The sequence below is a fragment of the Pan troglodytes genome, chromosome 21 (assembly GCF_028858775.2).
Source record: "Pan troglodytes isolate AG18354 chromosome 21, NHGRI_mPanTro3-v2.0_pri, whole genome shotgun sequence".
Classification (NCBI taxonomy): domain Eukaryota; kingdom Metazoa; phylum Chordata; class Mammalia; order Primates; family Hominidae; genus Pan; species Pan troglodytes.
In genome coordinates, this window is record NC_072419.2 from 65,291,430 (window position 1) to 65,304,373 (window position 12,944).

The window sequence follows — 12,944 nt, forward strand, 5'->3', positions numbered from 1 at the left end:
GTTGGATTAGGTCCTGATGTGACATTGTTTCTGTGTGTGAATAAGGCACGGGCAGCCTCAGTCTCGTGCGGAGCCAGATACTTTATTCATCACTTGGGCGATTTGAAACTGCCAACTCCCTCCCTCCCTCCCCCACCCTTGATTCTAAAGTGACATAAGAATGGTGATAAGTCTGAACTCTTTCACCTCTTAAATGCCATATTATTGCCCACAGTTGCCAAATACAAAATATCAAGTCCTCTGCTGAAGAAGACTGAGGTCCCATCGTTTCCTGTGTCGCAGGTCACTTCTTCACCAGGTGGCTGACTGCATCATTGTGAGGCAGAGCCATGCTGTGCAAGTGTCATAAGTCATCCCACTTTCAACTCTCAGGAACACTCGCAGCCAGTACCATGCTGTCCTCGCCATCCAATATTGATAGCCACCCCCGTTCCTGCCAGCCAGCCTGGCACACATAACCATAGGATCCCCTCTGGTCATGGCTCACCATGCCTTTTCTTAAACTGCGCTTCTAGTGACATGGCCTTAAACGATGGGGTCCCCAAATGTACAGTGCTCCTCGATGGCAAGGTTGTATCTGGCGCCCTTCCCATCCTTATAGGTGCTGGTCACGATCCTCAGCCAGCCTCTCTCGCCCTGTGAGAAGTGGGATTGCGCGTCAGCCCATCTGCAGCCGTCTCCCGCTCCCCTTGCTGCGGTCAGCCCCCTGCTTTCTGCCTCCATCTCTCAGGCCAGCCTTGGGGGATCCAGACAGCCCACTCAGCTGCCCCTCAGCTTTCCCATGACCCCTGTTCTGAAATACCTTTTGTGAAACATTTCACTTGGTTAATGTTTAACATGAGGGCCCTCTATGCCAGAAGTGAATTCATCTCACAAAACATGTTGACTCTAGACTGCTGCCTCCTCCAGCTACTACTACCCCCATTAGTCACCTAGTAAAAAATGACGACATTTCATCACCTGCACATGAACCGCTTTCCCCCCATTTCTTAATCATGAATTTCTGTGTCTTAAATTATTAATGGCTAAGACTAGGTCTGGCAGTTAATTTCTCTCTCCTGGATTTTTGGCGCAACTCGAGTATTTTTGAAAAACCGACACAGTATTTTAGGGGAGCCCAAAAACCATGATAGGAAAAAGAATGAGCTGGTTGTAAAGGAAGAGGGTGGCAGAGCCCCTCTCCAGCAGTGCTCACAGGGACTTCCCCAGGGCACCAGGCACCATCTGGAGACAGTTTTGGTCACACTGGGATTGCGGGGAGTCACCTAGTGGGTGGAGGGGCCAGGGATGCTGCTGAACACCCGAAGTGCACAGGATGGCGGCAGCCGCGCATGTCAGAGAAGGGTCTGGCCCCAAAAGCCACTCGCGCGGTGGCTGAGACAGCTGGAGCAAGGAACCCTCTGTCAAGGCCCCAGTTTTTAGCTAAACATCAACAGAACCATTCAAGCGAGAGGAGTACCAGGACGTTTTTTTCTAGGAATGACCTTAAGAAAATGAAAACATCTTACCCATGGTTCACCCCATGAATTCCGGACAATCCAGTACTCAGTCCCATCACTGATGCCCCACCCAGCCACGGAAACGACATGGTTTATATATGTGGTGTCCTGGTATTCGGCATAGATGCCTCCGGTGTAGTTAGCCAGTCTTTCTGTTGCCATTATTCCACAGCTGAGAGCAAGCAGTTAAAGAATTACCACTTTAAATTGAGAGAATTTACCGTCATTAGAAATAATCTGATATGGCTGGGCGCCGTGGCTCACGCCTGTAATTCCAGCACTTTGGGAGGCCGAGGCAGGTGGATCGCTTGAGTCCAGGAATTCAAGACCAGCCTGGGCAAGATGGCGAAACCCCACCTCTACAGAAAATACAAAAATTAGCTGGGTGTGGTGGTGTGCGCCAGTAGTCCCAGCTACTCGGTGGAGGGGGCTGAGGCGGGAGGATAGCTTGAGCCCAGGCGGTCAAGGCTGCAGTGAGCCAAGATCATACCACTGCACTCCAGCCTGGGTGACAGAGTGAGACTGTGTTTCAAAAAAAAAAAAAAAAAAAATCTGATATGACAAAAAAGTGTAAACCCGACTCAGGTAGTGTATATCTGACGGTTCTGGATAAACTTCTGTTGTTATTCACATAGTGTCTTCCCTGCTGAAACTGCCCCCTCGGTACAGCTTGGAGCGTCTCATCCGCATTCCGCACAACCATCCATAGGGGCAGACTTGCTATCAGCTGAGTGTTAACTCTGAGAAAACTGAAGTTCTTAGAGGGGAAATGATGTGGCTGTCTCGAGCCTACTGAGTACAACTGGCCAGAAGGAAAGTGGCGAAGGACGGAGGTGCCTACATGAGCACCGACATGAGCCCACACTGGCGCTGTCACCGCGGATCTCTCCTCACCCGCGGGACCTTTCCTCACCCGCGGGACCTTTCCTCACCCGCAAACCTCTCTTCGCCCGCGGGACCTCTCCTTACCTGATGGGACCATTTGCGTAGATTTCTGCCATCATCTTCTCCCTCCCAGAGAGGGAGCCGTAGTCTCCCACCCTCCAGAGGGTGTAGTTCCGGATGGCATGGCACTCTTTGAATTCATTGCATGTCCCACATTGGTTAAACTTGTCACACTCTGGGGGAGAGCAAGAAAAGTCAGCATGAGGCCGTCTCCTCATCAACCCACTGACAAAGAAGCCCGCCAAGCCCACTCTCCACTCTCATCATGCAGCCTACCACTCAGCAGCTAAGAACGGAAATCATCTTGCTATTAGGTGCTGCTTAATGACGCTCTTCTTTCAGCTGCCAGGGAGTTATGAAAAGCCCTTCCCCAGGCCTTGGCAGAGAAGAAAAGAGACAGACATTAATTAGCACATAGTAGGCACCCAGGAGTTCGCCTTTTTCCTCTAATGGCTGGAGAAGGACCTTTCCACAATACTTTCCAGCTGAAAATGGAGCATAATCAAATGATTAGCACTTAATAAAATGTCTCTATTGCTGGCTGGTGAATAAATAGGCCAATACTTTGGGTAACAACAACCACAAAAAAGCATTTTCTTCTGTGCCCACGCTGAGGGGACCAAAAAAAAAATTCTGGTTATTTCGACTTAAGAGGTTATCAAGAATTAGGCTTAAAAAATAAAATAAAGAGGGCCAGGCGCCTGTAATCCCAGCTCTTTGGGAGGCCGAGGTGGGTGGATCACCTGAGGTCAGGAGTTTGAGACCAGCCTGGCCAACATGGTGAAACCCCTGTCTCTACTAATAAAGTACAAAAATTAGCTGGGTGTGGTGGCGGATGCCTGTAATCCCAGCTACTCAGTGGAGGCTGAGGCAGGAGAATCGCTTGAACCCGGGAGGCAGAGGTTGCAGTGAGCCAAGATCGCACCATTGCACTCCAGCCTGAGCGACAAGAGCGAGACTCCGTCTCAAAAAAAAAAAGAAAGAAAGAAAAGAAAGGACAGGCGTGGTGGCTCACACCTGTAATCCCAGCACTTTGGGAGGCCAAGGCAGGAGGATGGCTTGATGCCAGGAGTCTGAGACCAGCCTGGACAACAGAGTGAGACCTCATCTCTACAGAAAAAAAATTTTATAAATTAATTTAAAAAAAAAGAAAAAGTACAGCTCTCGGTTTTGCAAGGCTCAGAGTCACTGTGTTCCCACTTTTCACTCCATCCACACGGCGGCCCTCGGCCTGCCATTCGCTGCTTTGGCGCGACCTGTCTGTCATAGTTACACATCTGTCGGGATTCCTCCCCCAGGAACATGAGCACCTTGAGGCTCAGACACTGGTTCAATTTGTTCCTTGCACACCAAGTGCCCAGTGCCCAGTACTACGGGAAAATGGTGAATGTGTGGCCACACTTTTGCTAACACTACAAAGCCGACTATTTATCGCAATCAGGTTTTTTTATTCTTTTCTTTTCTTTTTTTTTTGGAGACAGAGTCTCACTCTGTCACCCAGGCTGGAGTTCAGTGGTATGATCCTGGCTCACTGCAACTTCTGCCTCCTGGGTTCAAGTGATTCTCCTGCCTTAGCCTCCTGAGTAGCTGGGATTACAGGCGCATGCCACCACGCTCGGCTATTTTTTGTATTTTTAGTAGGGACAGGGTTTTACCATGTTGGCCAGTCTGGTCTCGAACTCCTGGTCTCAAGTGATCCGCCCGCCTCAGCCTCCCAAAGTGCTGGGATTACAGGTGTGAGCCACCGCGGTCACCAGTCACACAATCAGGTTTCTGATGAGCTCCATCTGCTCCTGTCAGGCTGGGTGGGTTGGAGGGGACTGGCCTCGGCTGGGCGAGAGCAGTTTGGCGTGGAGTGGGCGTGGCCCTGGAGACCACCTGATACCTGCTTCCTGCTTCCAGAGCCATCTGATAGCCCTTCCCTCTGTGCCTTCATCTGTCCCCCTTCTCGAAGGACTCACTCAGCCAGTCCAGGAGAATTCTTTCTGGCTGAACAATAAGGCCTGAGAGGCAAGGCAAGGGAGCCCCGTTGGCAGAGGGTGGTGCCCAGAGGACCTTCTGCCAGTTCAGAGTGCACAGGGTGCTGGGGCCAGCCTATATAGCCTGGGGCAGGGGTGGAGGCAGCAAAGCAAGCAGCTGCTGGGCTTTCCCAGCTCTCTGCTCTGGCTGTGAGGGAGATCTGAGTCAGGTGGCTTAAAACTACCAGTTATGGCCGGGCGCGGTGGCTCACACCTGTAATCCCAGCACTTTGGGAGGCCGAGGCAGGCATATCACGAGGTCAGGAGATCAAGACCATCCTGGTTAACACAGTGAAATCCCGTCTCTACTAAAAATACAAAAAATTAGCCGGGCGCGGTGGCGGGCACCTGTAGTCCCAGCTACTCGGGAGGCTGAGGCAGGAGAGTGGCGTGAACCCAGGAGGCGGAGCTTGCAGTGAGCCGAGATCGCGCCACTGCAGTCCTGCCTGGGCGAAAGAGCGAGACTCCGTCTCAAAAAAAAAAAAACAAACTACCAGTTATGGCCGGGCGCAGCAGCTCATGCCTGTAATCCCACCATTTTGGGAGGCCAAGGCAGGTGGATGACTTGAGGTTGGGAGTTTAAGACCAGCCTGAACAACATGGAGAAACCTCGTCTCTACTAAAAAATACAAAAGTAGCTGGGCGTGGTGGCGCATGCCTGTAATCCCAGCTACTCAGGAGGCTGAGGCAGGAGAATCACTCAAACCCGGGAGGCGGAGGTTGCAGTGAGCAGAGATTGTGCCATTGCACTCCAGCCTGGGCAACAAGAGCAAAACTCCCTCTCAAAAACAAACAAACAAACAAAACCTACCAATTATGGGATTAGGGTCTGGACTTTTCTTTCCTTCTGTTTCCAATGGGAGCAGCCTGAAAGGAATGTGCCAGCTCTAGGGATTCCAGGCTAGCTTGGGTCTGCTCATCCACACAGCACCCCCTTGGCCGTAGCCGCACCTGAATGTGGGGGACCTGGGCCCTGGGTCACCAGAACAGGAACCAAGCCAATGGCTCCTTCCAGTTTGGGGCAGCACCTCCCCACCTGCTCTCCACCAAAGCTCCTGGAAAATGAACCCTCCCTCCACAAGGCCCCCTACACCTCTCCCCTACAAAGGCCCAAAAAGCCACCAAAATGCCAGCATGTCAACTCAAACACCACATTCAGGCCCAGCCAAAGGGGCACAGGAGCAAGACACTCTTCCACGAGGCTGGAGACATGAGGACAGGGCCGGTATTATTATTATTATTTTTTTTTGAGCCGTAGTCTTGCTCTGTCACCCAGGCTAGAGTGCAGTGGCGCGATCTTGGCTCACTGCAACCTCTGCCTCCCGGGTCAAGCAATGCTCCTGCCTCAGCTGCCCAAGTAGCTGGGATTACAGGTGTGCACCACCACACCCAGCTAATTTTTGTGCTTTTGGTAGGGACGGGATTTCACCGTGTTGGCCAGGCTGGTCTTGAACTCCTGACCCCCAGTGATCTGCCTGTCTCGGCCTCCCAAAGTGCTGAGATTACAGGCATGAGCCACTGCGCGTGGCCAAGGATGCTCTTCAGACCGCTCCTGCAGCAGGCTTTTTCGTTGGGCTTCTCAACAGGGACTACGGGGTCCAGTTTTCTGATCCCCAGCCCGAGCGGGTGCAAGATAGCAGAGGGGGCTTCTGCAGGGAGAGGCTGGAGCTGGCACTGGGAACACTACCCCTCATGGTCAAGAGCACCAGCGCCCCTGGGGGCTGCAACCTCTGCCCTCCCGCAGCTCCCCAGCCACTGGCCAATGTGAGGAGCACGGGGTCAGGCTGGGTCCTCAGCCACGAGTGCCCGTGGAAGAGGGAGTGGAGGGCAGGAGGGTGGAGTGGGGGCACGGGCAGCAGCCTACCCTGGTCCTTGGCCTGGTAGTTGTTGCAGGTCTCGTCAGGGATGCCGTGCTGGTGGGCGTAGTCCCACACGGACAGGTCATTACCCCCTTCACAGGAGCCAGCGTTACCGCAGTCGATGACGTTCTGCACGGACAGGAGGGTGGAGGGCCACGCTCCCTTCCTCTTGATGTTGATCCGATCTGCAACAGTCAGCACCCACCGGTCAGCACTCACCCACTCTCCACCCACTTCCCCGAACGGACCTGGACGCCTCGGGCGGGATGCAGGCGCTGCCCAGCCTGGCCTGCCTTCAGCTCTGCCCAGCTGCCTGTGTCTCCTTCTCCCTGCTGACCTCTTCATGGAGGTCTCCGCTCAGACGTCGCTCTGCAGAGAGGCCTCTCCTGGCCTTCTTTGGGCACTGTCCTGTCTGCCACACCTCCCACTACAAATGCCATGAGAGCAGGGTCAGGGCCAGGCGGTCACCAGCATCTGGCCCTGCAGACACCTGAGAAGTGCCTGCTGAATGAAGGGCTGAATGGACAGAGACTCAGCCACCCATGGCAAGTGGGCCACACCCCAAAGCCAGCCAGGAGAGACCGTCCCTGCCCTCGTGGACAGGGGGCCAAGGTGTCAGCTCTGTGAACGAGTATAGCCCAGGGAGCCGCACGAGCCCCAGTGAGGGGCCAGATGCGGTCCTGAGGGCTGGGGAAGGCCAGCAGGGACCCAGCCCGGAAGGCACTGGGGGATGCAGAGGGCTCCCAGCGGCTGGCTGACCATGCCCTCACTGCCCAGGTGGCTGGGCTCTAAATCCCAAGGTGCAGCCAGGGACAGCTGAGGGTGGTCACCGAGGGACCTGCTTCCCTTCCCAGGCACAAATGCAATAAAACAGATCCCAGAAGGAAACCCAGGCCCATGTTCAGGGTCATCTCACTCTGCCCCTCCCAGGACAATGATTTCACAGCCACACGCCCCTGCACCTGCCTCAGGCCTCATCTCCTGACCCCACCTTCAAGTCGGAACTCTTCCTGCAGCCTCACCTGTCCCTCCCCCAGGACACAATGAGCAGGGGGTCCCTCTGCCCATTGGCAGCCCCCTCTGGACCTGCACATCCCCTCCATCTCTTGTCACCTTCCAGACTCTCCCACACTGCCCCACAGTCCGCTCCTCCACCTGGCCTCCTCCCGGTCGCCCAGCCAGGGGCCTTCTGGAACTGTCCCTGCCCTGGTGACTTTGCTTCATGCATCACTGAAAAGTCCCAAAGCAGACCTCCATCCTGCCGCCACCCAGCCTGCCCATGCTCTGCACCCCACACCCTCTTCCTGGAGCAGCCGGTGGCTGGTTTGTCCCCTCCCACCTGACCGGCCCACCCTAGGTTCCATCCTGTTTCCTCCCAAGGACTTGGCTCCCTCCAGCTTTCCTTCTCCTTGCTCCCTTGTCAGCTATGCCCCCTCTAAGCAGATCTGCACACCCCAAACTTGCCTTTCTCACAACAACAGGGGAAGCCCCCGGCCCCTCCCACTCACTATCACGGTTTTCTGCTTTACTCAATGGTTTGAGACAGTGCCCCGACCCCTACTGCCCCGCTCCTCTTCAGCCCTTTCTCTCTTGCTAAAGGTCACTTCTCCACTGTCATCCGAGCTGACCACTCTCCGGCAGCAGTCAGCACAGCGGTCGCTCCATCCTTCTGGAAGCACCTCCTGCCTGGGCTTCTGGAGTTCCACTTGGCAGTGCAGGGCGTCCCATGGCCTGCCCCCGAGCCCTATCCTTCTATGCCCCACCCAACCCGTCGACAGCAGTCCTGGCCCAGAGGCAGAGCTCGGATGGATGAGCAGTTTCGGTTCTGGCCTCTCCGTCTACTCCTGCCTGAAGCATCTGGACCCGGCCTAACCAGCTCACTGAGGTATGCACAAGCTTCTCCCACGGCCAAACTCAATCCTTCATCCCACCAGCCCCATCTGGGAACGGGCTTATTACTCACACCCAACTGTGGGCTAACACAAGTGTCCTGAATACGTTTAACGCAGACAAAGCCAAGCCAGGGTGTGCAGGAGGTTGGGTGTGTCAAACACATTTTCCACTCACGGTGTTTTCAACTTACGAGGGGGTTGTCGGGACATGACCCCACGGTTAAGTCAAGGAGCATCTGTAACTGTGCAAAGTCTACAGCACCATGAAGAAAAATAAATCCGGGAGATAATTCAGGAAGTGGGGTGTCATATGCATAGGGTGGCTGAGGAAGACCCCGCTGAGGTGACATCCATAGGAGGGAGGGAGGGAGCCATGGGACCTCAGGGAGAGAGGAGGTGCCTGGTGGGAGAAGCTACCTCCCTGCTCCACTCTCCGCAGGAGCAGGGGAGGAAGGGGGGACTGGGAGGGAGCCCGATGGTGAAGGCTCTTGAAGGCCAGAGGGTTCTGTCTTTTATCTGAGTGGAATCCTGAGAGGGTTTCAAGCCAAAGAACATGTTCTGATGGGTTGTCACAGGCTCACTGTGGCCGCAGGGGCAGAGGCCAGGAGACCAGTGAGGGCAGTCGGCAGTGGGGCGGTGTGGCTTAGACCTGGAGGAGGTGGTGGGCGGTGCGTGATTTCTGCATCTGCTTCGAAGGTAGAACCGACAAGACTTGTGGGTGGATTATATGAGGGACAGAAAACAGAGGAGTCGGGTACCAGTCCAGGCTTTTGCCTGCATAGCCGGAAGGACAGCCAGGGAGGACTGGGGAAGAAATGGGCTGTCAGGTGACAGTAGTGGAAGGAGCCATCCAGACCTGAAGGTCTGAGGCTGGAGGCGTCAGGTGACCGGGCCAGCGGGGGAGTGGGCAGGTGGATGTCAAGCTGAGTTCAGGTGAAGGGTTGGTCCTGGGGAAGCTGACACTCAGAACTCTGAGGAGCAGACAGCTGGGGAGAGGGGAAGGAGTGGCCAGGGAGGTGGAGGCGGGCAGTATGGTGCAGGAGAAGGAAGCATCCTGGGGAGACGTGATCAGGAGAATGCTTCACGGTGGGCCCCAGGTGGCAGTGGAAAGAACAGTGCCGGTGGAGTGGCAGAGGTGGGACTGAGGCTGGAGTGGGTTCAAGGGTAGAGAAGAGGAAGTGGAGGGACTCCAGATACTTCCCTAGGGAGCCCAGAATTGGGGCGGGGTGGGGCCAGGGGCTTTGTGTTCCTTTTTTCCAGGTGGGAGAGCTTCCCTGAGTGGGAAGGGACGGGCTCAGTGAGGGGACAAGACATGTGATCCTGGGGGAGAGGAGGGAAGACAAATGGAGGACCTGCTGCCTTGGCTGGCAAATGGCCAGGGCCCCGTGGAAGTCCCCTTCTGGTGGCTTCTATTCCTCAGTGAAAGAGGAAGCGAGTGCCTGGGCCTGGGTGCGCTGAGAAGGAGGTTTCAGGAGAAAGTGGGGTGCAGCAGTCATCCGCCCAGAGAGAGTCCCCTGGGGAAATGCGGCAGGGCTGACCCCTGGCCAGGGTCCCGCATCCATCTGAAAGCCATCTCCTTCCTACCCGCAGTCCTTCACAGACGTACATCTTGTCACCTGACTCCCTCTCAAAGAGTTCAAGGCTTCCCACAGGCACCTGGTGACCTTTCTATCCTCCCCTCACCCTCACCCCACCCTCAAAGGCTCTTTCACTTCCTCAGCGGGTGCCAGGCCTGGACACTTCCCCTAGACTCTGCCCAGTCCTCTGCCTCTAGCCCCACCCACACCCTGCAGCCCGCCCAAGGTCTCCCAGACCTTCCAGCTCCATCCACATCAAAGGGACCTTTGAACGGTCAGAAGTGTGTTCCAGCCCCCGGGGGAGACGCCACGGATGCCACAGCTTCAGCTGGCTGGCTCTGGGGTCCAGACCCTACCCCCAGAGCAAGAACCCCTCATTCACAAGACTGAGCCCATCAGACATCCTGGCACAAAGCCCAGGCTTCCGGGCTCAAATCTCAGCTGTCACTCACACTATGCTCAAGCCTCCCCATCTCTCTGCAAAAAGCCTGCTTCCTCATCTGCAAACTGGAAGCAATCATGGCATTGAGGAGGCGTCAGTGAGATGGAGCACACGCAAACGCATGTCCCCCAGCCTTGGCCCACAGCGGCAGCCACACTGTAGTCTATCCTTTTCACATGGGTGTACAGCAGGCCTGACCCATGAGGACCAAGGCCAGGGAAGAGGCAATAGCACCACAGTGCTCATGGGCCAAACTCCCAGGCCACGCAAGTCCCATCTCCAGGGGAAATCCAGGCTCCTGGACCCTGTGCTGTGACTGGAGAGGGGATAGCAGAGTCCCTTCCAAATGCTGTGGGGTGGGCCTGGGGCTGGTTTGCAGCTGTCCCTTCTCCCGCCTTCTCTCCCAAAGCAGGGTGCAGCAGCCTCGTTGATAGGGAGGGCCTCAGTTTCCCCTTCCTCTTTGCTAAGAGCCTCCCTACCCTACTCCTGCCAAAAGCCTAAGATAGAAACCCACCAGGCTGGAGGTAGTGACCAGGTTAGGCCATGGGCTGTAGCCAACTAGCCTCACCCAATATTCCAAGCCCAGGACAGGCTTTCATCTGTGCTGAGAAGCAGTTTACTTCCGTATCCTCAAATACAGCCTGGGGACTCAGTGATTTTGCATTTCTGTTTCTATCCCAATGGCTGAGGTCACAAGCTTTGGGGGAGAGAGGGCACCTGGCAGCCACTTGTCACTGGGATTCAGTCCTAGTCCTGCCTATCACCCAAAAGCCCCAGAATGACCCAGCTTGGGTCACCTCAGCAGAGGGCAAAGGCCCGCGCTCCTCGGCCTTAGCACCCCAGCCCAGGCTGACCTGGCCTTGAATCACAGGCCCCTGGAACCGCGGGCTGAGCTGCCTGGGCCTATAAAGAGGCAGCCGGGATGGGCTTTCCTGGCCCACAGTCAAAGGGCGGCCACTCACCCGCCATAGCGCTGGTGCTGGCGTGGGCCCAGCAGGAGCCGCAGTATTGGGGGATGTGCTGGTTCCGGGTGATGCTGGCATAGTTGACACCATCCACATTGCGCCAGTCCCAGCTCTTGGGCAGATCCGCTGGGGACAGGTACTCATGAGGCCGCGGGTATGTGCTGGGAAGAGATCATCCCCACCCAGATCGGTGCTGGGGCTCCCGGGGGCCGTGGGCCCAGGAAGCCCTCGGTAGGGCCCTCCCGCCTTTCCCAACACCTGAGGGCATGGGAGTGGGGCCACAATCACCAGAGGTGAGCCAGGTGTGGGCCCACCTCACACTAGGAGGCTCCAGCGCTCTCAGAATGTGAAGGAGGCAGGGCACCCCCGAAAGGAGGGAACCGGGTTGCTCCCCCAGCCATGCCGCGCCGTAAGGGCCACCCCCAGAGGCCGAGGAGGTGGGGCTGGCCTGGCTTTCTGGCCAGGTGGGGCTTGTCCAACCCCACAAACATCAGGGCTCACCCTGGATGTGGAAGAGAAGGAGCGACCCCCAAAACGAAGCGGCTGGATCTGACCTTCCAAGGCCTGTTGGCAACGCAGGGCCCCCAGGAGGCAGAGCGCGCGCCTGGCCCGGGCGATGGGCCTCCCGTCCCCCCAGGGCTGCCTCCCCGCCGGTGCCCACCTGCGCCCCAGCGGAGCCAGCCCGTCCCCCCGCAGAGGCCGGTAGCAGGTCTGTCCCCGGCGGAAGTAGAGGCCGCCCTGCGCCGCGCCCGCCAGCAGCACGAGCAGCAGAAGCGGCCGCCACCCTGGCCCGCGCCTCGCCATGGCCCCGCGCCGGCTCCTGGGTCCCGCTCCGGATCCCGCTCCGAGTCCCAGATCCCGCGCCGGGTCCCAGATACCGCGCCGGCTCCCGCTCTGGATCCCGCCCCGGCCTCGGCCTCGGCCCAGCACCCGGCCGACCCCGCACTTTGGGCCCCTGCCCCGCCCGGCCCTTAAGGCTGCGGCGGCCAGGCCGGGACACTCCCCCGGGGCGGGGCTGTCCCATCGCTGCTCCTGCCCCGCCCGGTGACCTCTGCCCTCCCCGCCCGGCTCCGCGCCCCGCTCCCTCCCTGGCTCCGGGGCACCTGAACTCGCGGGCCAGGCGCGAGGTCGCCGGGCAGACCCCAAGCCTGACCCCGCCGCCGGCCGCCGCCCTGAGCGCGGGACTGTCCAGCTGGACTCATTTGCCGGGGTTCCTGGCTTCGGGGTGGGGGGCCGCAGGCTCATGGGCCCCCTTGGCCCTGCATTCCTGGGGCCCTGAGCCCTGGGGAGAGGCCCCCAGCCTCACATCTGGGCCCAGGCCTCCCCTACTAAGGGATGCTGGGATGCGGCCACCGCCCCCAAAGAAGGGTCCCCGCGCCTGGCTTTCTAAACCCCTTTTCCCAAAGGCCCAGGCCCTTTCGGGGGGACGGTTCCCTTTTGCAGAGAAGGAAGGAGGGATCCTTCTAGAAAATGCCCCAAAGGAAAATTCCACTTGGCGCAGGCATCAGGAGTTATTCAATATGACTTCCAAAGACGCCTTGGAAAGGTTTTCTGCTAACGCAACTCTTCTTAGTCAAATGAGGAACCAAAAGCAGAAGTGGCCCCCCAGGACGTGGTTTTGTAACTGGAGGAGGGCTCCTCGCTCCCTGCGGCCCCTCTGTTTGTCATGGCCCTTGGGCCCACACCATGGCCTTCTTCTCTGGTAAGAACAGGGCCCGGCGTTCTGGGCTGCGGCCTGACAGGCCCT

General features: G+C 57.4%; 1 protein-coding gene across 1 annotated transcript; it reads right to left on the bottom strand.

Moving 5' to 3' along the window:
* Window positions 1-61: 61 nt before the first annotated feature.
* CTSZ (cathepsin Z) lies at window positions 62-12,169 on the bottom strand. Its single transcript, XM_001140086.6, has 6 exons — window positions 11,859-12,169; window positions 11,195-11,358; window positions 6,327-6,506; window positions 2,469-2,619; window positions 1,509-1,671; window positions 62-636 (listed from the first exon to the last, which is right to left on the bottom strand). The coding sequence occupies exons 1-6, from the start codon at window positions 11,999-12,001 to the stop codon at window positions 526-528; spliced, it is 912 nt and encodes a 303-aa protein (XP_001140086.1). The 5' UTR covers window positions 12,002-12,169; the 3' UTR covers window positions 62-525.
* Window positions 12,170-12,944: the final 775 nt, after the last annotated feature.

Coding starts and splice junctions, on each gene's coding strand:
- CTSZ (XM_001140086.6), bottom strand. CDS start 12,001: ATGGCGAGGCGCGGGCCAGGGTGGCGGCCGCTTCTGCTGCTCGTGCTG. Junction 11,359..11,858: donor CTGGCTCCGCTGGGGCGCAG/GTGGGCACCGGC, acceptor ATCTCTTCCCAG/CACATACCCGCGGCCTCATG. Junction 6,507..11,194: donor CAGCACCAGCGCTATGGCGG/GTGAGTGGCCGC, acceptor TGACTGTTGCAG/ATCGGATCAACATCAAGAGG.